The sequence below is a fragment of the Mobula birostris genome, chromosome 6 (assembly GCF_030028105.1).
Source record: "Mobula birostris isolate sMobBir1 chromosome 6, sMobBir1.hap1, whole genome shotgun sequence".
Classification (NCBI taxonomy): domain Eukaryota; kingdom Metazoa; phylum Chordata; class Chondrichthyes; order Myliobatiformes; family Myliobatidae; genus Mobula; species Mobula birostris.
In genome coordinates, this window is record NC_092375.1 from 94,423,649 (window position 1) to 94,447,562 (window position 23,914).

At 42.7% G+C, this 23,914-nt stretch overlaps 1 protein-coding gene across 1 annotated transcript in view; it reads left to right on the plus strand.

Annotated features, from left to right (window-relative positions):
* The window catches only part of LOC140199846 (venom prothrombin activator trocarin-D-like), a 37,350-nt gene extending 15,823 nt beyond the window's left edge, over positions 1 to 21,527 (plus strand). Inside the window, exons 4-9 of the mRNA XM_072262353.1 lie at positions 8,292 to 8,420; positions 10,816 to 10,929; positions 14,406 to 14,534; positions 15,397 to 15,509; positions 18,767 to 18,881; positions 20,678 to 21,527. Of these exons, the coding sequence (XP_072118454.1) occupies positions 8,292 to 8,420; positions 10,816 to 10,929; positions 14,406 to 14,534; positions 15,397 to 15,509; positions 18,767 to 18,881; positions 20,678 to 21,231 (1,154 nt within the window). The 3' untranslated portion in view covers positions 21,232 to 21,527. The remainder of the gene's footprint in view (positions 1 to 8,291; positions 8,421 to 10,815; positions 10,930 to 14,405; positions 14,535 to 15,396; positions 15,510 to 18,766; positions 18,882 to 20,677) is intronic.
* The last annotated feature ends 2,387 nt before the right edge of the window (positions 21,528 to 23,914 follow it).

Sequence of the window (23,914 nt, forward strand, 5' to 3'; positions counted from 1 at the left end):
ACGTCAAATCCAATTTACCGCTGATTCTGAATGCTAAGCCACTGAACCTTCTTGACCAGCCTTCTTTGCAATACTTTATCAAAGACCTTGCTAAAGTCCAGTTGACAAAATCCAATGCCTTTCCTTCATCAACTTCCCCAGCAACCTCCTTACTAAACTCTATAATTTGGTTATACACAACTTGCCATGCACAAAGCATGTGCACTATCCCTATTCAGACCCGTCTATCGAAGTACTTGTATAACCGGTCCCTTAGAGTACATTCTAATAACTTACCCATTGCCGACTTCAGGCTTGCTGGCCTATAATTTCCCAGCTTATTCTTTGAGCCTTTCTTGAACAACGATCAACATTAGATATCATCCAGTCCTCCGACCATAAGACATAGCAGCAGAATTATGTTGATCGCCCCATTGAGTCATGCCTCCATCATGGCTGATTTATTATCCCTCTCAACCCCATTCTCCCGTCTTCTCTTCATAACCTTTGACACGCTTACTAATCAGGAATCTATCAACCTCTGCTTTAAATAAACCCAAGGACTTGGTCTCCACTGTGGCAATGAATTCCATATATTCACAAAACTAGTCACTGTTATAAATGGACATTCTTGTATTCTAAGCTGTGCACTTTGGTCCCAGACCGCCCCACTATAGGAAGTACCCTCTCCATACACACTCTATAGAAACCTTTTCAATATTCGATAAGTTTCAATGAGATTCCCCCCACACCCCACTCCCCCTGTTCTTCTAGACTCCAGCAAGTTCCACATACATTAACCCTTTTATTTCCAAGATAATTTTTGTGAACCTCCTCTGGACCTTCCCCAATATCACCACTTCCTACCTTAAACAGGGCCCAAAACTGCTCACAATACTCCGTGCAGTTTGACCAAAGCCTTATAAAGCCTCAGCATTACACCTCTGCTTTTATATTCGAGTCTTCCTGGAATGAATGTTAACATCGCATTTGCCTCCTTACCACTGACTCAAGCTGAAAGTTAAACTTTAGGGAATCCTGCACAAGGACTCCCAAGAACCTTTGTATCTCTGTTTTCTCAATTTGCTCTCCATTTAGAAAATAGTCTATGCCTTTGTTCCTACTACCAATGTGCATGACCATACACATTCCCAACACTATTACATCTGCCACTTCTTTGCCCATTCTCCTGACCTGATTAAGTCCTTCTGCAGACACCCTGCTCTTGCTACATTACCTGCCCTTCCACCTATATTTGCATCATCTGCAAACTCGGCCACAAAATCATCAATTCTGTCATCCAAGTCATTGGCATATAACATGAAAAGAAGGTGTTGCAAAACCGACCCTGATGGAACACTACTAATACTACTATAAGTCACCGGCAGCTAACCAGTAAAGGCCATCTTTATTTCTATTCTTTGTCTTCTTGAAGTCAGCCAACCTTCTGTCCATGCTAGTCTCTTTCCTGTAATACCATGGGATCTTATCCTGTTAAACAGCCTTAGGTCAGCAGTGCTAAGTCTGGCTCCATGGCTTAGAAAGGAAGGGGTGAGAAGAGATGAGCAGTTGTCACATAGTTACTTCACCAGTCTGTGGGACAACTCACCTAGTTTAGATACCAGTCCCCAGAACTGTAGCACTACCCTGAGATTCAGCATTGCAAGGATTCACAGACTTTGAGTGAAGAAATGTCTCTCTGCCATAATCCTCAATGATGACTCTTTATGCTGAGTCCCAGCTCAGAGAAACAACCTCCTAACATCCTTGTCTCACTGAGATTATCTTTCATTCCTAAACTCCAATGAGTGTAAGCCAAGCTGTACTCTTAGTGAGTGTTCCTTACTCTAAGGAAAACGTAACAGTCTATCTTCACAGCTGAAACCCTCAAACCAGGCTTTCGAGTTCAAACACATGCTTGCTATAGTATGGTGGCCAGAATTAAGCACACTATTTCTGCAGTGGTCTGATGTTTTATAGAGCTATCCAATTATGTCCTTTCTCCTATATGCTATGCCCAGCCTATTGAAGGCAAGCATCCCATGCATCCTCTTACCTATCTTACTTCCTGGGGTGATGTACATCAGGTTCCTTTGTTGCTCAGTACCTCCTAGGATCCGATTATTCACTCTGGGTGTCCAATTCTTATGAGTCCTCCCAAAATAAATCACCTCATTCAGAATTGAACTTCATCTGGCACCAGACTGACCATCTTACCAACACATCAACATCAAACTGTAACTGAAGACAACCCTTCTCACTGCCAGCAATGCTACTGTTTTATTCTGCCATCTGTATACTGATCATGCCTTCTATATTCAAATTCAGATTGTTAATGCAGATATTGCAGAGCAAGAATCCAGCAATATACCCCATAATGTTCCTCAAACAATTAAAGTATCCACCCGAGTCCCACCACCAGGCATATTTCAGGCTCTATTCGCCAACTTGCCTTGGATCTGACGGGCGTCTATTTTTGGACCAGTCTTCACCAAAAACTTTATTGAAGTCTAAGATATCTCTATCAAGTCATAGTCATAGTCATAGTCATATTTTATTGATCCTGGGAGAAATTGGTTTTCGTTACAGTTGCACCATAAATAATAAATAGTAATACAACCATAAATAGTTAAATAGTAATATGTAAATTATCCCAGTAAATTATGAAATCAGTCCAGGACCAGCCTATTGGCTCAGGGTGTCTGACCCTCCAAGGGAGGAGTTGTAAAGTTTGATGGCCACAGGTAGGAATGACTTCCTATGACGCTCTGTGCTGCATCTCAGTGGAATGAGTCTCTGGCTGAATGTACTCCTGTGCCCACCCAGTACATCATGTAGTGGATGGGAGACATTGACCAAGATGGCATGCAACTTAGACAGCATCCTCTTTTCAGACACCACCATCAGAGATTCCAGTTCCATCCCCACAATATCACTGGCCTTACAAATGAGTTTGTTGATTCTGTTGGTGTCTGCTACCCTCAGCCTGCTGCCCCAGCACACAACAGCAATCATGATAGCACTGGCAACCACAGACTCGTAGAACATCCTCAGCATCGTCCGGCAGATGTTAAAGGACCTCAGTCTCCTCAGGAAATAGAGACGGCTCTGACCCTTCTTGTAGACAGCCTTGGTGTTCTTTGACCAGCCCAGTTTATTGTCAATTCGTATCCCCAGGTATTTGTAATCTTCCACCATGTCCACACTGACCCCCTGGATGGAAACAGGGGTCACCGGTACATTAGCTGTCCTCAGGTCCACCACCAGCTCCTTAGTCTTTTTCACATTAAGCTGCAGGTAATTCTGCTCACACCATGTGACAAAGTTTCCTACCGTAGCCCTGTACTCAGCCTCATCTCCCTTGCTGATGCATCCAACTATGGCAGAGTCATCAGAAAACTTCTGAAGATGACAGGACTCTGTGCAGTAGTTGAAGTCCGAGGTGTAAATGGTGAAGAGAAAGGGAGACAAGACAGTCCCCTGTGGAGCCCCAGTGCTGCTGATCACTCTGTCGGACACAGTGTTGCAAGCACACGTACTGTGGTCTGCCAGTCAGGTAGTTAAGAATCTATGATACCAGGAAAGCATCCACCTGCATCGCTGTCAGCTTCTCCCCCAGCAGAGCAGGGCAGATGGTGTTGAACGCACTGGAGAAGTCAAAAAACATGACCCTCACAGTGCTCGCTGGCTTGTCCAGGTGGGCGTAGACACGGTTCAGCAGGTAGACGATGGCATCCTCAACTCCTAGTCGGGGCTGGTAGGTGAACTGGAGGGGATCTAAGTGTGGCCTGACCATAGGCCAGAGCAGCTCCAGAACAAGTCTCTCCAGGGTCTTCATGATGTGGGAGGTCAGTGCCACCGGTCTGTAGTCATTGAGGCCGCTGGGGCACGGCGTCTTCGGCACAGGGACGAGGCAGGACATCTTCCACAGTACAGGAACCCTCCGGAGCCTCAGGCTCAGGTTGAATACATGGCGAAGTACTCCACATAGCTGAGAGGCACAGGCTTTGAGCACCCTGGTACTGACACCATCCGGTCCTGCAGCCTTGCTTGGGTTGAGACGTTTCAGCTGTCTTCTCACCTGTTCAGCTGTGAAGCCCATCGTGGTGGTTTTGTGTGGGGAAGGGGTGTAGGCATGAGAGCAGGGTGGAGGACTGTGAGGAGGGGTAGGAGGGGAGAGTGGAATATGTGTTGGTTGGGGGCTGACAACAGATGGCTCATGTGGGGGATGGGCAGGGGCCACAGTGTCAAATCTGTTAAAGAACAGGTTAAGTTCATTGGCCCTGTCCACAATGCCTTCAGCTCCTCTGTTGCTAGTTTGCCGGAACCCAGTGATGGTCCTCACTCCCCTCCAGACCTCTCTCATGTTGTTCTGCTGGAGTTTCCACTCAAGCTTCCTCCTGTACCTGCCTTTAGCCTCCCTGATCCTGGCTTTCAGGTCCCTCTGTATTGCCCTCAGCTACTCCTTATTTCCATCTCTAATCGCCCTCTTTTTAGCGTTCAGGATGTCCTTAATGTCCTTTGTCACCCATGGCTTATTATTTGAATAACAAAGGACAGTTCTTGTTGGAACATTGATGTAATCAGTGATGCACTCTGTGAGCCCATCAATATCCTCTCCATGTGGCTCACAGAGTGTCTGCCAGTCTGTCACCTCAAAACAACCCTGGAGCGCCTGGAACTATGCTACCCTCACGGACACCTCTAAAAAATTCAGTCAAATCAATATCACGATTCTCCTCTTCACAAAGCTTTGCTGACCATCTTTGATTAATCCCTGCCTTTCCAAGCATAGACATTTTCCAATTACATCCTACCACTGGCATAATTCTCACAATAACTACCTAGCTTATTCCTGATGCCCTTCTTGAATGGAAATGGCTCTGCTCCAGTAATTAACCAATCTTACCTGTGTCCAGAGAAGATCTGAATTTTTTTTTAATATATAGTCCCGGCAACTGATTCCTTTGGTTTTCACAGCATCTGGGACACACCTCATCAGAGAAATGGGGATTTACTTAAACCCTTTAAAACAGTTAAATCTTCCTGTTTAATGGTAATTTTCCTTAGAATTTATCTTTTTGTCCTCCTGCATTGGGGATACAAATTTAAGACCTCACTTACATCCTTAGATTCCACTTTTGCGCATTGGTCTCTAATGTTGTTCTCGTTCCTTTTTGCACCCTGGGTTGCATCGGGTGGCAACCTTTCCGTTTCTTTAGCATTTGTCTGTTTTTTTACGAGGTTGAGTTGCTCGCTCGACACTCAATCCAGCACCAAGGATCCGGCCAGATTCAAATCTAGGACCACTCGCCTCGAAATCCGGTGCAGATGCCACTACACCTCCGGCTGGCTAGTCCCTAATGTACCCTGCTATTTCCCTGGTGATCTTCTTGCCTTCAATAAATTTATAAGTATGTGTAGCTTGTCCTCACTACTATTTCTTACACTTTCTACAGTATATCAGAATCTGAATCAGGCTTAACACCACTGGTATTTGTCCTAAAATACATTGCAATACTCCTGCAGAGACTCAGCAGTTTTCAGTTCCTGCCATAACATACATTTTTTTTCCTTATTGATGTTCATGGTTCCTTCAGCACTCATGGTAGGGGTATCAAAAATAAACCTGATATCATGAATATCAATTACTCCTTCTGGTAAACAAAATTCCACCCTTCCTCTATTCTCCACTCTGACCTTTTACCTCTTCTCACCTGCCTATCACCATCCCCTGGGTTCCCTCCTCCTTCTCTTTCTCCCATGGTCCACATCTCTCTCCTATCAAATTCCTTCATCTCCAGCCCTTTACCATTCCGACCCGCCTGGCTTCAACTTTCACCTTCTAGCTAGCTTCCTTTCTCTCACCCCACCTTTCTATTCTGGCACCTTCCCCCTTCCTTCTCAGTCCTGAAGAAGTGTCTCAGTCCAAAACATTGACTGTTCATTAATTTCCATAGACGTACTGAGATCCTCCAGTATTTTGAGTGTGTTCCTTTGGATTTCCAACATCGGCACAATTTCTCATGTTTAAGAGGACATAGGCTTAAGGAGAGAGGAAGTTTTTTTTTTACATAGACAGAGGTTGATATCTGGAACGCATGCTACAGGATGGTAGTATCAAGTACAATTACTATGTTTAAGAGGCATTTAAACATACACTTAAATAGGCAAGGTACCGGACAAATGGGATTAATGCAGAGAGGTGAAAAACGTTAGTATGTGCACGGTGAGCTGAAGGGTCTCATTTCACTGCTCTACAACTTTACCACTTATGGAACGTAAATTCCACCATCACAAGAGCACGTTGGCAATGAACTCATACTATCTTATTTTAGAATGATCAGCACTGGTCACTCTTAAACTTACTAAGCTCATGTTCACTTTTGCCAGACCCTGTCTTATTAAACTTCCCCAAATTCAGAGTCTTAATTTCTATCCCATATCTGTCTTTCTGCATATCAGCCTGCCTCTGAAATGCCTTCTCACTTATACTCCCTCCACTTGCCCGATACTGACCATTTCCTAGGGAGTCTAACTGTAGACTGGCTCAAAAAGCTCTGTCATTCACATTAATGTACTGGACAAGTCCCTTCCAGTTACCCTCATACTTTTACACTTCCTCTGTGATTTGTCAACACAAATTCTCATCTACAGTGCCTTTTAAAAGTATTCAGCCCCCAACCCTCAGTTCATATAAATGAGTATTACAACCAGGGATTTTGATCAATTTAACTGAAGCTTTTGATTTGTGAATCACATGCTCCTTTTTTCACAGTGCAGCCCCAAAAAAACAGAGAAAATGGCAAAGCATGAAAAAGTAAAAACTCAAAACCTGAAACATGAACAATTCAGAAGTATTCATCCCCCTTTGCGCAATGCTTAGTTCAACCACCTCTCACAGCTATTACAGCTAGTAGTCTTTTTGCATAAGTCTCTATTAGCTTTGCACAACATTATGGAGCAAGATTTGCCCGTTCCTCCTTGCAAGGTTGCTCAAGCTGTGCCTGGTTATTTGGGGAGTGGTGGTGGACCACAGTTTTGAGGTCTTGCCAGAGGTGTTCGATCAGGTTAAGATCAGGATTCTGACTGGGCCACTCAAGGACATCAATTTTCTTCATTTGAAGCCATTCCATGGTTGCTCTGGTAGTGTGATTTGGATCGTTGTCTGCACAATGATTGCTCCCATTTTGTCTCTGTGCTACACCCATACAGACTCACTGGATATCCTCTGTCATGACTCCAGTGATGAATTCCTTAATTAATATTGCAATACAACCTTCTATGTGTGGAATCATGTCTGAGGATTCTATACTACGGTCAAGTATTAACAGGTCCCTGCTGAACTTGCAAGCTGCAACAATTTCCAATCTTGGTGCATTATCTTTTGTAGCAGTGACTCAGGTTATAAGGCAGTAGAGCAATGAAGGACGAGACAATTAGGTTATGACGGGCTGTTTCTAAAGGTTGGGGTGTTGAAACGAATGGAAAAAGTTAAACAAATAAATGTAAAAGATTCAAGAAAAAGAGCAGAACTTTGAGATATGAGGCTATAGGACTTGATTTGTAACTGACAGAGACAGTCAATTTTACAGTTTCATCTTTGAGACAAGAAACAACAAAACGGATTAAAATGGGATGGCAACAGGAAGGTAAACATGACTACTTACCACATGGAGGATCAATACTATCAGGGTATTTGGCTCAATCAGCCTTCATATTCCTGTTAAGGTTCGTGCATCGTCATCGATGAAGACCTCAACACCATTAGTACTTTTTTTTACGAGGTCGAGTTGCTAGCTCGACACTCAACCCAGCATGGATGGAAAGTGTGTCCAGGAGCGCCCCGACTGGATTTGAACTCAGGAACCTTCGCTCCGGAGTCCGGCGCGGATGTCACTGCGCCACCAGCTGGGGTAATGATGGTGCCAAGACTAGCGTTTGATTTGGATTTAAGTGAGGGAGAGTTGCGCAATGTTCCTGTACAACACACACAAAATGCTGGAGGAACTCAGTAAGTCAGGCAGCATCTATGGAAGGTAATAAACAGTCAACATTTCAGGCCAGAACCCTTCATCAGGACTGGTGGTGAAGGGTCTTGCCCTGAAACATCAACTGCTTATTTCCCTCCATCGATGCAGCCTGGCCTCCTGAGTTTCTCCAGCATTTTGTGTGTTGCTCAACATATCCAGCATCTGCAGAATCTCTATGTTCCAGTGTTAAAATAATATTTGATCATTTATAAACTTCTGTTACTAGCATATTCTTCACAAAACATCTTCTGAATGTTTGGTTTATACTTCAATTTTCAGTTAATACCAATATTACTGCGAATGTATGTGAATCAGAGCCTTGCTGGAATGGCGGGACCTGTCTCAGCACTCTTGATGACTATAGCTGCATATGTAAGACAGGCTACAGCGGCAGAAGCTGTGAGATCGGTAAGACCACTATAACTGGCTGTAATCAATAAGTGTGCTGGTAGTGGGTTGACAAATATCTTCACAAACGTTGATTGATGTTGGATATTAACTTAAAGGCAGCTATTGTTGATATCCCAAACAAAATGTCTCCAAATCCTTTGTGCATCTAAATGTTATGTTGGGTCATCTGCACTGGTTGCTGATCTATCTGGTGAACTCAGAGTTACTACAACAGATCCTTCCAGCTTCAAACTGCAGCCCAGTCAGCATGATCCTCAGCAATAATTACCCTTAGCGAGCTTCACTAATTAGCCGAAAAATAGCTGACAGCCACAACCCTGGGTTAGCTGACTGTTGAAAAAATTGTACCTTCCAAATGTGCCATTCATTCAGAAGCATTCAGAAGCTATTAAAAACATTCAAACGAGTAAAGATTAACAAAAAATAATACATTTTAAAAATGAATTGCAAAAAAAGCTCAAAGTTATGTCCCTCATAGCTGTTTTCCTCAGAAATGAATGGATCTGTTGTAATGGTGCCAGACTACATTGGCACAGATTGTTCAAAGAGATTCCTTAGTAAGTAGACTGTAGAATTGGTGTAATTTCACACGCATTACTGGATCCACATGCCAGAGCACATTCTTGAGAAACAGCTAACAACAACTTCAAGAGCTTCTGTATTTGTGTGTAAATCCTACAAATTGCTAACAGTAAAATGTTGATGGTTATATGGGTAACACCTGTTTCCTTGTGAAATCTATGAATTCTTTAATCTTCAGGCTTCTCAACACACCTCAGTTTGATTTTTTTCCATATTCTGTTTTCATTATCTAGATCACCCAAGCCTGATCTTAGAGCTCTCGCATCGGGGCTCATCCCTCCTGGAAGCTGAGAATATATGCTAAGGTTCAGGAATTGGCCAGTCAGTCCTTCAAGTTTGTTCAGCTGTTGATTAAGATCATGACTGCTCCATTCTGGGTCACAGTACTTTCCCTTGTTCCTCCTGAGCCCAACAGTTCTAATGTCTGCCAATCTCTACCCATATTTAATGGCTCCATTTCCATAGCTCTCTGGAATAGAATTTTTCAAGGACTTTGAATACTCTGAGAGAAGAAATTCCTTCTCTGGCCCATAATTCTGAAACCATGCCCCCTAGTTCCAGATATCCACACATTACAGGCACATCCTCTCAACATCTACCTTGCCAATCATAATTCCTTATGTTTCAATAAGATCATCCCTCCTCTTTCCAGTCTTCAGATACAGGCCAAATTGCTCAACTTTTCTTCAGATGTCAACCTCTTCATCCCAGGAATCTGCCTAGTGTACCTTCTCTACATTGCCTTCAAAGCAAGTGTTTCATCCCTTTAAAATAACCATAATAATGAGGGTGCAATAACAAAAAATATAATTATTACCGACCAGACCCTAAGAACAACCTCACTTAGGTTGTGATTATGCAGGCAGTGGGAAAGTCCAGGATAATATGTTGCAGCATATGCCAAGTATGTGACTCTTCCCTAGCCACCCCTCCCCCACTAAATAGTTTGTATTTTCACATTTTCTCCTTGTTATCCCTGATTCAGACCATCTGTCTCAGTTTATCCCAGAAATAGCATTGCACTTGATCTCAATTACTACTATGATAGTTCCTCACCATCAAGAAACACTCAGAAGGCAGTGCGACAGGTCACTGATCACTCATTTAGAGTTCTTCCACAATCAAGAGGGTGGTGATGGGCAGGGTTGAGCAGGGAGGTCATTCTTCCTGGGTAAGATTCTTGCAACAGCTTAGGGAAAGTTAGCTGCTGTATGTTTTTTCCTCAGAGTCACTGCCATTTCTGATATGGCTTCATGCTGTCTTTGAGTCCTTTCACTCACTCCAAACCTTTCGTGGAGCAGCACCTCATTGCCTCAACCCTGGTGCAACAAACCAAATGTTAGCAACAATGACATTACAGGCCTTTCCTGTGCAAGTAAACATGCCACACAGACTTCTGTAGCTGTCTAAAAACCCCTATCCAGACAATTGACTTTGGGAGAAGTGTGGGAACCTGGATCTTGAAGACAATTAAATCTAACATCAGATACAACTATGGTAACACTTCTGACTCAGAGAGTCATCTCAAGTTCCATTGCCAGCATCACTGAGTGACAGCAGGAGGGAGTATGCTGCTCTGCCATTTTCCAGTACTATCTCCGTATCTCGATTCCTTTAAAAGTCAGAGTTCTATTGATCCCCGTTTTGAATAAACTCAATGCATTTGAATCTATGATTTCTTGGATAATCTTTCCACCTATTTCAAACATTAGGTTCCTGCTGTGACTTTCAGAATCTCTTGGCGTACTTTTGAATTGCTAATAGCAGTGCATTTTCCAAAATAAATGTCATAATAATTATTTCCTTGCAGAAAATGTTGCGTGTGCATCCAGCCCATGCAAGAATGGAGGATTGTGTCAGATTCAATCCACGGACTATAAATGCTTTTGTGAAGCTGGCTATTATGGTCAAAACTGTGAACTTGGTAATTATGTCTTTCCAACTTTGCTCATATCAGATCACTCAAAAGTACAGAAAGACAAGTTTGATTTAAAATAACACAGCAGAGAGATACTTAGCATAAGCAGCGTCTACATGTCCATGAGAAAGCAGCTCAGTCACACCAGGCGACTCAGACTCTCAAGGCTCCTAAAACTATACACCATTTTCAATTTCCTTCTGCAGTTGGTCAAAGCTTATCAAGTAACTTGTTACAAGTGGGGAACATTCAGTTCTTGTGAGGGATATTACAAGGGAGAAGACTCAAACATATGGACATTGGTGGCAACAATTGATAATATGTAAATAATTTCAACAGACTGTTAGATGCGTGGAATTTGTATGTTCTCCCTGTGATCACATGACCGTCCCCTAGTTTCTACATGTATCCCCAAAATGTGTTGGTAGATTAATAGGCTGGCAGAAATTACACCTTAGTGTGGTTAAGTAAAAAAAATCTAAGTTGGTAGGCATGTGAGAGAGAATAGTGAGGTAGGAACTGAAAGGTATGCTGTGATGGGAGCCAGCATGGATCCTGCTTGCCAAATGCCCTCCTATTGAGTGACCATAAGTTACTTAAATTTGGACTGCAATAGTAAACAACAATGTGATCACAGCATAAAAGTAAAACTAAGAATATTGAAGAATGATAGGTTTTAATTTTAATTATTAACCCATAGCTATGTAAATATATCACCTTAATGTAAATACACAATAAAAAAAATAGACATTGTTTGCAAAACCTCTTGATATTGATATTGTCTATAGTAATTAGTGATAGGGATTTATTGTTTTAAACAACTTTGTGTTTTGGGAATAAAGTTACAAATGTGTATTATAAATGTTACAATGAAGGAGTCGGTGCTACATTTCAGAATTATGTTGCTAAAATTAGATGGACTTTAATTTCAAGAAAGCCAGTATACATTGGCTTTTAGATAATTGATGTATATTAGTTATGGTGAATCTATGGGTATAGGTTATATAAAAATGTTCATTGTTACTGACTGGAGAAAACTGCTATTAATTGTAATATCAGATGTTTATCAGAAAAAATAACCAGTAGCTGATGCAAACCGTGGAAACTGACAATTCAAAGTGACGAATTTTGAGTGTGTCTCATAATAATGTTTAATAACAAAATTTCAAACTGTAAACAGCCTAAGTGCTATTCCTGCCCGTTCACCTCCATTCAGGGCCCCAAACACTCATTCCAGGTAAGACAACCCTGCACTGGTGAATCTGCCAGGGGCATCTATTGTGTCTGGTGCTCCTGATGTGGCCTACTGTACACTGGTGAGACCCATCGTAAATTGGAGACTGCTTTGTCGAGCGCCTCCACGCCATCTGCCACAAGCTGGACTTGCCGGTGCCCAAACATTTTAATTCCCATTACCATTCCGACATATCAGTTCATAACCTCCTCTTATGGCAAGATGGGGCCACCCTCAGGGTGGAGGAGCAGCACTGTGTATTTTGTCTAGGTAGCCGCCACCTGAAAGCATGATGATCCTTTTCTCCTTCCAGTAAAAAAAAATTCCCTGTCCCTCCCCTCTTCGTCTATTCCCCACCCTGGCCTCTTACCTCTTCTCTTTACTTGTGTATTACTTCCCTCCTGGATCCTTTCCTCTTTCCCTTTCTCCTATGATCCACTCTCCTCTCCTAACAGATTCCTTCTTCTCCAGCCCTTAGCCTTTCCCACCCAACCAGGCTTCATCTGTCATCTTCCAGCTCACCTCCTTCCGCTCCCTTCACCTTTTTATTCTGGCATCTTCCCCCTTCCCTTCTCAGTCCCGAAGAAGAGTCTCGGCCTGGAACGTCAACTGTTTCCTCTTTTCCATAGATGCCGCCTGGCCTGCTGAGTTCCTCTAGCATCTTGTGTGTGTTGCTTTGGATTTCCAGCATCTGCAGATTTTCTCCTGTTTATAAAAGATACTGACTAATGAATAATGAATACAATTATATGGTGCTACTTTACACTGTTAATTGCCAAAACCAAAATAAAACTGGCGGGTCATTGACTGCAAAGGTAATCTGAAAATGAATGACTTCCTAAACACCGTGGGCACCAGTGGTTATAACATATTCTTTGCAGAGAGTAGAAGCAGAGGGATGTGAGTGACTAAAACTGATGGATTTGGATTGTAAAAAACAACATAGATTTATTTTAAAAAAAACAAGAAGTAACGACTGTCAAAGAAATCATTCAGGGTAGTAGGATGAAAGGATTCTCAACCTATGGCTCCTCTTTCTGCTGAATTCACACTGACAAGCAGCCAGCAGTGCTGAGGGGAACAGTTTGCCAAGAAATCGAGTGCCTTCCAGCCAAGTAGTTGCTCCCTGCCAAACTTTCCCAATCTGCATTAGCCCACCTGTGCACCGAGGCACGTGCTTGTGCGCCAGCACGCAGTCTTGCGACGAACCCACCTGTGCACCGAGGCATGTGCTTGTGCGCCAGCACGCAGTCTCGAGACGAGCCCACCTGAGCAGGTGCATCATGTGCTTGTGCGCCAGCACGCAGTCTCGAGACTAGCCCACCTGAGCAGGTGCATCAGACTCACCAAGGTCAGTACATTTCGTGCCTTCAATCGTGCCTCAGAGTGACTGCGGTAATGAAACTAGAAAGGATTACGGTCCAGTCAGGGTAAGGCCACATAGATGAGGGTGGTCTTGCAGAGATCCAAGATTGAGTGGCATTTGCTATGTAGTTGGAGTGTGTCTGTGGGCATGGCGTTTCTACCCGCCACCACTTTCCCTCCCTCCTGCAGCTGCCTGTTAAATATCTCCCTCATCCAGAAAGCGTAAGACAGGTGACTGTAGAGTCGTAGAGATATACAGCACAGACACAGGCTCCACACACAGTATGCTGGAGGAACTCAGCAGGCCAGGCAGCGTCTGTGGAAAAGAGCACAGATGACGTCTCGGGCCGAGACTTTTCAGCAGGCTCATCGGCCCACCTCATTCTGGTGGCATTTACTATCCCATCAGACTGCATGTGGTCCATGTCCCTTTCAACCTTTCCCCTGCATCTACTTGCCCATGGGGAGAAAAGCTGCTGCAGAAACTCAGGGGATCAGACAGCATCTGTGCAGAGAACTGGGCAGTCAACACTTCAGGTGGAGACCCTTCATGGAGACATTTCGGGGGCCATCCTGAATGAACAACTGTCCACTTCCCTCCACAGATTGTGCCTGGCCCATTGAGTTCTTCCAGCAGCTTGTTTTATTTGCTCCGGATTCCAGCATCCACCTGACCTTGCATCTACATTACTGCTACCTAACCCGCCGAATCCCTCCAGCATTTTGCGTGTGCTGCTTTGGACCTCCAGCATCCACAGATTTTCTCCTGATTGTGTTAACTTGCATCCATGTTATTTCCAACATGTTTTCCTTAACACCTATATATATATGGTACCACATATATATGAAGAAGAATTGATGTGATCAATTGCTTGAATTTCAGATCCCCAGGACTGCTCATCACACGGGCATACCTGTGATCACTTCTGTAAGTTAGAACATGATACCTATGTCTGTTACTGTGCCCAGGGATATAAACTTGGGGCAAATCAGAAGAGCTGTGTTCCTGAAGGTAAATATTATTGTCGCCCTGTGCTTTGGGATATACTGTTTGTCCCACTCATCATCAGCTGTGAAGTTTAAAGAGTAGAGGGAATCTAGCATTATATCATGCATCGCAACCCCAGTGAACACACTACAAAACATGTCTTCAATCTCACTGAAACATACAAATTCTTTGGGGCTTGACAAATTGACAAGAACCAGGAATGCAATCTCAGAATAAAAGGGTGGCCATTCAGGACTGAGATGAGAAGGAATTTCTTCACCCAGAGATGGTGAAGTTTTAGAATTCTCTGCCCTAGTTGTCGAGGGGAAATTGCCATGTATATTCAAGACAGGAATTGATATTTTTAGCTATTAAGGGAATCAGGGGAAATGAGATAAATGTAAGAAAGTTACTGAAGTAAAATATAACACATGATCTTATAAAATATAGCAGGTGGGAGGGGTTGTAAAAGCTAACCCCCTTTGATTTCTAACATATCTTGAGTGCAGCAAACCCTGTGTCACAATGCCAGTGCAGTCAACCACAAACCATACATCACATTCAGTTCAACTCACCCACATCATGCACTCGTCTCTAGTACAACAAACAACACCACAGTGCAGTACACAGCACAACCACACACCGTATAGTGTAACCTGCTGGCTGTGAAACTTGGACACACCAGTGGCTAGTCCGGATTGTTCCAACATGGGTGTGCATTGCAGATCTCCCAGCTGCCTCCCTGGGGAGCAAAGCTGCCAGCCTAGAATGCAGAGTGGATGAGGGTGCTATTTCGGTGACAGGACAACCTGGAGAGATGATATAATGTACTATCAGCTCATTAATGTAACTCTGATCCCATCACTAACTCCTTTGTGTTGAACAGTGCCATATCCATGTGGAAAGCTGTCGATCCCTTTAGCAATTGATGATTCTGACTTGATCTTCAGGGCGCTCACTGATGGCCAGCAACGTCAAAGGGGTGAATATCCATGGCAGGTGAGGCTACAAACAGTGCATAACAACACTACTGGATAATAACATTACTGCAGAGGTACAATCTCACCATGGCAGCTGAGAATTTTAAACGGATAATAACAATTCTGGATAATAACACTATTGGAATGGTTCAATCTCACTATGGCAGCTGAGAATTTAAATTCAAGTCCTTAAATAGATCTGTCAGATTTGCAACCACCAAACCACAAGATTGTCACTAAATCCCATCAGGCCTACGTTTGTAGTTAGGGAATTATATTGCTCAAGTTTGAATCCTCCATCTTGTCTGATCTTTAACTACCTCCTTAGTGCAGGGCCATGAAATATGACCACTAGGTGGCATCTAATACATGAAGATACAAGTAACTAGTGATACTGTGCACAGCCACAAATCCACTGCCCCAAACCTAGAGACTCCATATCCTGACGTCAGATCTGTGTGGAGCATAGGCCATGGAAGGACTAATCAAGGACATTTAAAGCACAATTTAAAATAACATTAGAAAAGGTAAGATTTTTAAAAATCAACTGAAATCACTTTGAATAGCGTATTACTCTTCACTATTACATCTCCATCCAGTGGTGCCGACAGAGCATTGACACTTAATACTCAGCCTTTCCTTATCGGCATTTCTTCTGCATGATTACCTTTGCACCATTGTGTTGTTTTGAGCTTGTCATTGTATTTATGGTTGTAGTTTTTATTACAATGTATAAAATCATAAGACGGGGGAACAGAATTAGGCCATTCAGCCCATCAAGTCTATTCCACTATTTCATCATGGCTGATCCACTTTCCCTTTCAGCCCCATTCTCCTGCCTTCTTTCCATAACCTTTCATGCCCTGACTCATGAAGAAGCTATCAAACTCTGCCTTAAGTATACCCAATGACCTGCCCCCACTGCTGCCTGTAACAATGAATTCCAAAGATTCACCACCCTCCGGCTAAAGAAATTGTTCCTCATCTCTGCTCCAAATGGATATCTCTCTATTCTGAGTCTGTGCCCTCAGTCCTAGACTCCCCTACTATAGGAAACATCCTCTCCACATCCACTCTGTCCAGCCTTTTCAACGTTTGATAAGTTTCAATGAGATCCCTCCCCTCATTCTTCTAAACTCCAGCAAGTACAGGCCCAGAGCCCAGATTCTAGTCCTCACGAAATAAATGCTAACATTATATTTGCCTTCCTCAATACTGACTCAACCTGTAAGTTAACCTTTAAAGAATCCAGCATGAGGACTCCCGAGTCCATTTGCATTTCAGATTTTTGAATTTTCTCCCCGTTTAGAAAATAAACTACATTTTCATTCCTTCTACCAAAGTGCACAGCCATACACTTCCTGACACCGTATTCTACCTGCCACTTCTTTGCTCATTCTCCTCGTCTGTCCAAGTCCTTCTGCAGCCTTCCTGCTTCCTCAATACTACCTGCTCCTCCACCTGTCTTCGTATTGTCCGTAAACTTAGCCACAAAGCCATCAATTCTGTCATCCAAATCACTGTCATACAATGTAAAGAGAAGCAGTCCCGAAACCAACCCCTGCGGAACATCACGAGTCACTGGCAGCCAACCGGGAAAGGTTCCCTTTATTCCCACTGGCTGCCTCCTGCCGATCAGCCACTGCTCGATCCATGCCAGCATCCTTCCTGTAATTGTCAAGGGCTCTCAGCAGCCTTACGTGCAGCTTCTTGTCACAGGCCTTCTGAAGATCCAAGTACACAACATCCTTTGTCTGACCTGCTTGCTGCAGTCTGTTTACTCTGTGAGCTTCATGTTAAGAAAGAGTTTCATTGTACCCTGGTTTATATGGCAATAAACTAATCTGAATTTGAACAATTTGAAACATGAACACTGATAAATAATAAAGAATACATAACTTACCTTGCTTCTTCACAACCGAGTGTTTGCCAGGTACGTCAATGGCCTTGTGAGATCTGTACCAGGAGTAACTAGGCATAGGATCTAAGACCAGTTACTCAGTCTCACAGCAAATGCTCTGCTCTGCCACTGGATTCCTTGGCACAGCCTAATGCTGGACAGCAGGCAGATAAGCCCCAGCCATTCCTGGATAGCAAGACTGGGCCATTCAATTTCTTAGATTATGAAGACACGTAGTCCTCTTTTATTGTCATTTAGTAGTGCATGCTGTAAGAAATGATACAATATCCTGAAATGTGGTGGCACTCACATGAATTGCTGAGAAAACCCAGCAAAGTTTAGGTCTGTATTCCCCTGTATCATCTTGGACAATCTGTACACATGATGGGTGAAGGAGAACGTCCAGTGATGCAGCAATAGCAACCTCAACTGGTCAGGAATGAAGTGGCTTAACACAAATCGAGCAGCACTAGGCAGTTACATTACAATAATAAATGACTTCCACATGCTGCTGGGCCTAAAGTTTCCTTAATGTGGTTGCAGGTATTCCAATGAGTCATAGAGGGGTACAGCACAGGAACATGGTACATCAACCATCTATTTATCGTAATCCTTCACATTCTCATCAATTCTTCTGAAATTCTACCACTAACCCACACAATAAGGACAATCTACCACGTGGTTGGAAACTTACGTGTTCACAGGTAGAATATGGAAAACCCAACACACACACATAAGCATCCCGAGTCAGGATTGAACCCAGGTTTCTGGTGCTGGAGCAGCGGGTCTATGAGATGCACCTCCATGCTGCAGTTTGGAAAGGCAGCAGAACCCTATGAAGTTTACCAATGACTGTGGCAACGTAAGCCAAAGCTTTGACACTCCCTGAGCTGTCCATGGCTACAAGAACATTCCTGACTTCTCCGCAGTCTTCCCTGCATTTCCATACACCAGGGCACCTTAAGCAATAAGATCTGACCACCTCAGGCTCCATGGTAGCATTGGGGTTAGCACAACGCTGTTACAGCTTGGGGCACTCTGGAGCTTAGAGTTCAATTTCAGCGTTCAGAAGTCTCTGTACATCCTCCTCCTCTCCATGGTATATGTAGCTTTTCCCTGGGTGCTCCAGTTTCCTCCCACAGACCAAAGATCGACTAGGTAGGTTAACTGGTCGCTATAAATTGTCCTGTCATTAAGTTAGGGTTGAACGGATTTGTTGGGGCAGCATGGTTCGAAGAGCCTAGTCCACACTGTATTGCTAAACAAATAAATCAATCTCGGCTGGGATTCCAGTACATTTCCCACAGACAGTAATCTTAGAATGCTTTAATGCATGGAACATCCGGGTTAAGGTGCTTTGCACATTTCATTCACAGGTGCTATTAAAACATAATGACGAAATAGTCTGCGGGGGGGCCATTCTGAATGAGGACTTTGTGCTAACCTCAGCCGCCTGTGTGAACCATTTGCAAAATTTCACAGCTGTTCTTGGTAAGTTCCTTCAGCTTTACTTACTAAATGTTTTGAAATTAAATTATCATTAAATAAACTAATTTCAAAGATACATTTTTCACTTCTGTGATGAAAGTACCATCTCAAACATAATTGGGAACAGGAGTAAGTCATTCAACGAGATAAGCGTTGATTCATTGTGAATGGAAACACAGTAAGTAGGCAACCTGCTCTCTACTGCCTAATTGGGTTGTTATTCCACTGTGTGCCAAATCAGAGGGTTTTGGCAGGGAACGGTCTGTGATACTCTTACCACAAGTTTCACATGACCTTGCTTGTGCAGAATCGAAATAGCCAGCAAGGAGTATAACAGATCTTGGCTGAGTAGCTGAAGATCAGAAATCTCTAAGTTTCAAATTAGAACACTGATCTAAGGGAATAAATCGGTGCAGGGTAAGAGTAAGTGAAAACAGAGTGCAAACACCGGCCTGGACTATCTGGGATACACAGCAAGATTCTTGGTTGTAAATGGTGTGAATGGAAGGGATTGTAGATGGAGTGAGGTGAGATAGTTATAATCACCATCATGAGCTTATTGTGTCAGCTACTGTGTGATCCCATGGATTTAATATTTGTGTAACCTAGACAGAATTTATGCTCTTTAGTGTATCTCAGTTGAATGTTCAAAGAGTAATACAATCTTAAACTATCACAGCCAAGATGTAACCTCAGGCTAGGACAAGGAACAGTTGCACAGTCCTAGTACAATGCTCTCTAACGGGCAAGAGTCTTCCCATTGTCCTGGCTAGTGTTTTTTTTAAACAAAGACTAACCAAAACAGATTACCCAATGAGGTATTTGATTTCCATTAGCTGCAGCTTTCCTAGAGGTGTCTAAATATGGTCAGATTTCAGCTGGACAATTGAACTATAGGGAAGGTCAATACCACTGGGGATTTACAAGGATGTTGCCAGGGATGGAGCAGTTCAGTTATTGGGAGACTGATGAAGCAAGGTCTGTTTTCCCTGCAGGGTGCATAACTGACATATATAACACTGGGGGTGTACACAGGGTAGACTGAACAAATGTTTCACCCTATAAGAGGTACAGAAAATTAAAGTTCCGAAATTCAGGTTAAAAGAGAAGAGATCTTGGGAGGGGGATCTTTTTCACCCAGAGAGTGATGAGTATTTGGAATGCACTGCGAGAAAAAGTGGTTGAAGCAGGGTTGCTGGTGTAATTTAAGTATCTAGACTGGTAATTACCTATGCCTAGAAGACTACGTGCCAAATGCTGGAAGCTGGGATTAATAAGGTTGACTGCCCACTGGTCATTGTGGGCAACGTGGGCTTGGATGCACCTATGACTCAATACTTCATTGGCTGTTAAGTAATTTGAGACATCTTGAAGTTATGAAGTGCTCTGCATGAATATAAATTCTTATTACGTGACAGAACAGTTTCTTTCTTAACTTTGAAAACCTGTATCTAGAAACATAGAAAACCCTACAGCACAGTACAGGCCCTTCGGCCCACAATGCTGTGCCAAACATGTACTTACTTTAGAAATTACCTAGGGTTACCCATAGCCCTCTATTTTTCTAAGCTCCATGTACCTGTCCAGGAGCTTCTTAAAAGACCCTATCGTATCCCCCTCCACCACTGCCGCTGGCAGCCCATTCCACACACTCACTACTCTCTGTGTAAAAAACTTACCCTGACATCTTTTCTGTACCTACTTCCAAGCACCTTAAAACTGTGCCCTCTTGTGTTAGCCATTTCAGCCCTGGGAAAATTATCTCTGATAATTAAAAATCTATTTTGACCTCCTAATAGGAGAATACAACCTGGAAGTAGATGAAGGCTTTGAACAAACAATTAATGTAAGTGGAATACATGTCCACTCCAGATATTCGCGGATGACCTTCGAAAATGACATTGCTTTGCTGGAGTTGGTAACACCGATAGAATTCAACAACTACACCAGACCCATCTGTCTTCCTGAGACAGACTTTGCTGAATTCTTTTTGATGAACTCCGAATATGGGGCCATAAGTGGATGGAAAATGAAACAGGGCCGTGTTGAGCGACCAGTTCTTCTTGGATTCCCATACGTCCCTTATATTGAACATGCCACTTGTGAGGGGGTGCAGTCTTTTCCTATTGTATATCGAATGTTTTGTGCAGGGGTTGAAGAATTAGCAGGTCCACTGTGTTCTTTAACCAGAGGAAGTCCTCTTGTAACTAACTATAAGGGCGTATGGTTCCTAACAGGCATGAGTTTAGGGGCAGATAAATATAATTGTAATAAGATACCAGTATACACCAAAGTATCAAGGTACGTAAATTGGATTAAAAAAATAATGAGCCGGACACGGTCAGGTCACTAGCTATACATCAAGCCGATGTTTTGCATTTTTCTCACTAAAGTTTCATAGTTAGAGGTACAGAAGTAAAAAGGATGAATTGAAAATAAATTAATTACTTTCCTGACTCAGTTTGTGTGAATCATTACAGAAGAAATCAAATGTCTGTAGATAGGGAAAGCTTTAAATCGTTCCAATACACAGAGCTGTTAATAAATTGGTTAATAAAATGTGAGAGAAAGAAGTTGTACTCCAATATCATTGATAAAGATCTTTATAATAGCTGTGAAGATAATGGTGCTGGTGACAATGATTTGGAAGGTGATTATACTTCTAATGATGAATGTGATGGCATTAGATTAGATTATGAAGACACGCAGTCCTCTTTTATTGTCATTTAGTAATGCATGCATTAAGAAATAATACTATATTTCCTCCGGTGTGATATCACAAAACACAGGACAGACCAAGACTGAAAAAAACTAACAAAACCACATAATTATAACATATAGTTACAACAGTGCAACAATACCATAACTTGATGAAGAAGTCCATGAGCACAGTAAAAGTTCAAAGTCTCTCAAATGTCCCACATCTCACGCAGACGGAGAGAAGGAAGAAAAACTCTCCCTGCCATACCCGACCACGGTCCGACTCTGAGTCATCCGAAAACTTCGAGCTCTGATCAGCCTTCCAACATCGAGTACTGAGCGCCATCTCTATCCAAACGATTCAACCTCCTTCTCGGTCACCAACAGCAGGCAAAGCCGGGAATTTTGAGGCCTTCCCTCCGAAAGATTCCCGACCGCGCAGTAACGACAGCAGCGAACAAGCGTTTCAGAAATTTTTCCATTTGTTCCTCTGTGTTTTCACAGACATCTCCATCAAATCAGAATTGTCGACGGCCCCTATTTAACAGATATGATACCATTTTTCATCAGAGGGCTGCACACCCGCGGCGCGCTGCTTCTCTCTCCTTCCGCCATTAGTAACAATGGCAGTGATGGCATCAGTGACAGCAATTGTCCTTATGCAGTTAAATTGACCTTCATGACAATTGCTTCAAGCTTTAGCACAGATATTGGTGTAGGTTAGCCAGTGATGTACTAACAAGAATCTAAATATTTAAGTGAATTCATCAGTGCCCTGGGGAATTACTCATACCACAAACGCAAGAGAGTCTGCAGATGTTGGATATGTAGAATAACACGCACAGAATGCTTGAGGAAGTCAGCAGGTGAGGCAGCATCTATGAAAATGAATAAAGAGTTAACGTATCAGGCTGAGACCCTTCATCAGGACTGGAAAGAAAGGGTGAAGAAGAAAGAACAAGAAATGGAATGGGTGGGGGGAGAAGAGGGTGAAGGAAAGGAATACAAGCTGCAAGGTGATAGGTTAAGGGGAAGGAAGGTGGGAATAAAGCGAGAAGCTGGGAGGTGGAAAAGGTAAAGAGCTGAAGAAGGAGGAATTGGATAGGACAGGATGGGAGAAAGGGAAGACTAACAGATTGGGTCTCAGAGTGTATATGAGAAACCAATAATAACATAACTGATGCAGGTGGCCAAGTCAGGATAAGCTGGGAACATATTCAGTGACAACATTGCCAGGGTATAAAGTGCAAATCATCCCAGCTCTCAACCTGTCAAAGGATAATATGCTTTCAATGGCCTAATTCAACCGATGCTCTTATGAGGTTTAAAAAAAATCACAGTAACATAAACATTAACACCAGTAATGTTTGAGTTACCCATCCATTACCTGTTGACACAAAGACTTGAGTATTCACTTGCTTAAAATCCCAGTGGCTTAGTATGATTTATTACAAATATAATTTCTTTGACATCAACCTCTCCTTTTATAGCAAGGTAAGAAACATTGTGCATGGAATGTAGCTATCCAAAGTTATTTACAGGATAAAGAGAGTTCTGCTGTAATGCATGATTCCATGACGCAAATTGGCTATACCATAACTGAGAAAGCTTTTTTAAATCTGTGCTTTGAAGGCAACTACAGCCTGTTCTGCTATAACATGACTTCCTATAGCATAAGGCTTCTGATGAATATAACTATTACACCACAGCAGAACTACATGTGCTTTCTGAAGGGACACTTACTGTACAACCCTAATCCCCACTCTAAATATTGCAATGAATGACAGTGTCAGCTTTGTGCAGTGTTTTAACACCTTTGTTTTGTGTCATTCCCTGGGCTTGTGTCATCCCGTGAAGCAGGAATCCATGATTTCGAATGACCCTAAGGTTTCAGATCATACACTCAAAGTGCATCAGGAGCCAATGTAGGTTGATAGTAGAGATGGTATGGAGAGGGAATAAGAAACTTAGTGAGCAGTCAGAATGCATTACAGATAATATTCCAAAAAGAAGGGTTTGAATAACAGATTGCATGATGCCCATTTCCTCTTATTTCTGTTTGCTACCTGGTTATTCAGCTAATTATTACATACATTTATTCACCCAGTTCATTTTAAAATGGTCCTCAAGATTTCAAAGCTTCCACTCAGTCACCTTCTGCATACATGATGATTGCTATTAGCTCAGCTATGTACTTCCTTGTTCCAAATGCAACTCTGTAATTCATGATTCACCTGTCCTCTCCTTGTGAAAAACTGACATTCCATTCCTTCTTCCCACTAAAGTGATCTACTCTTTCAGTTTTAGTTCAAGTTTAGTTGTCATTCAGCCATACA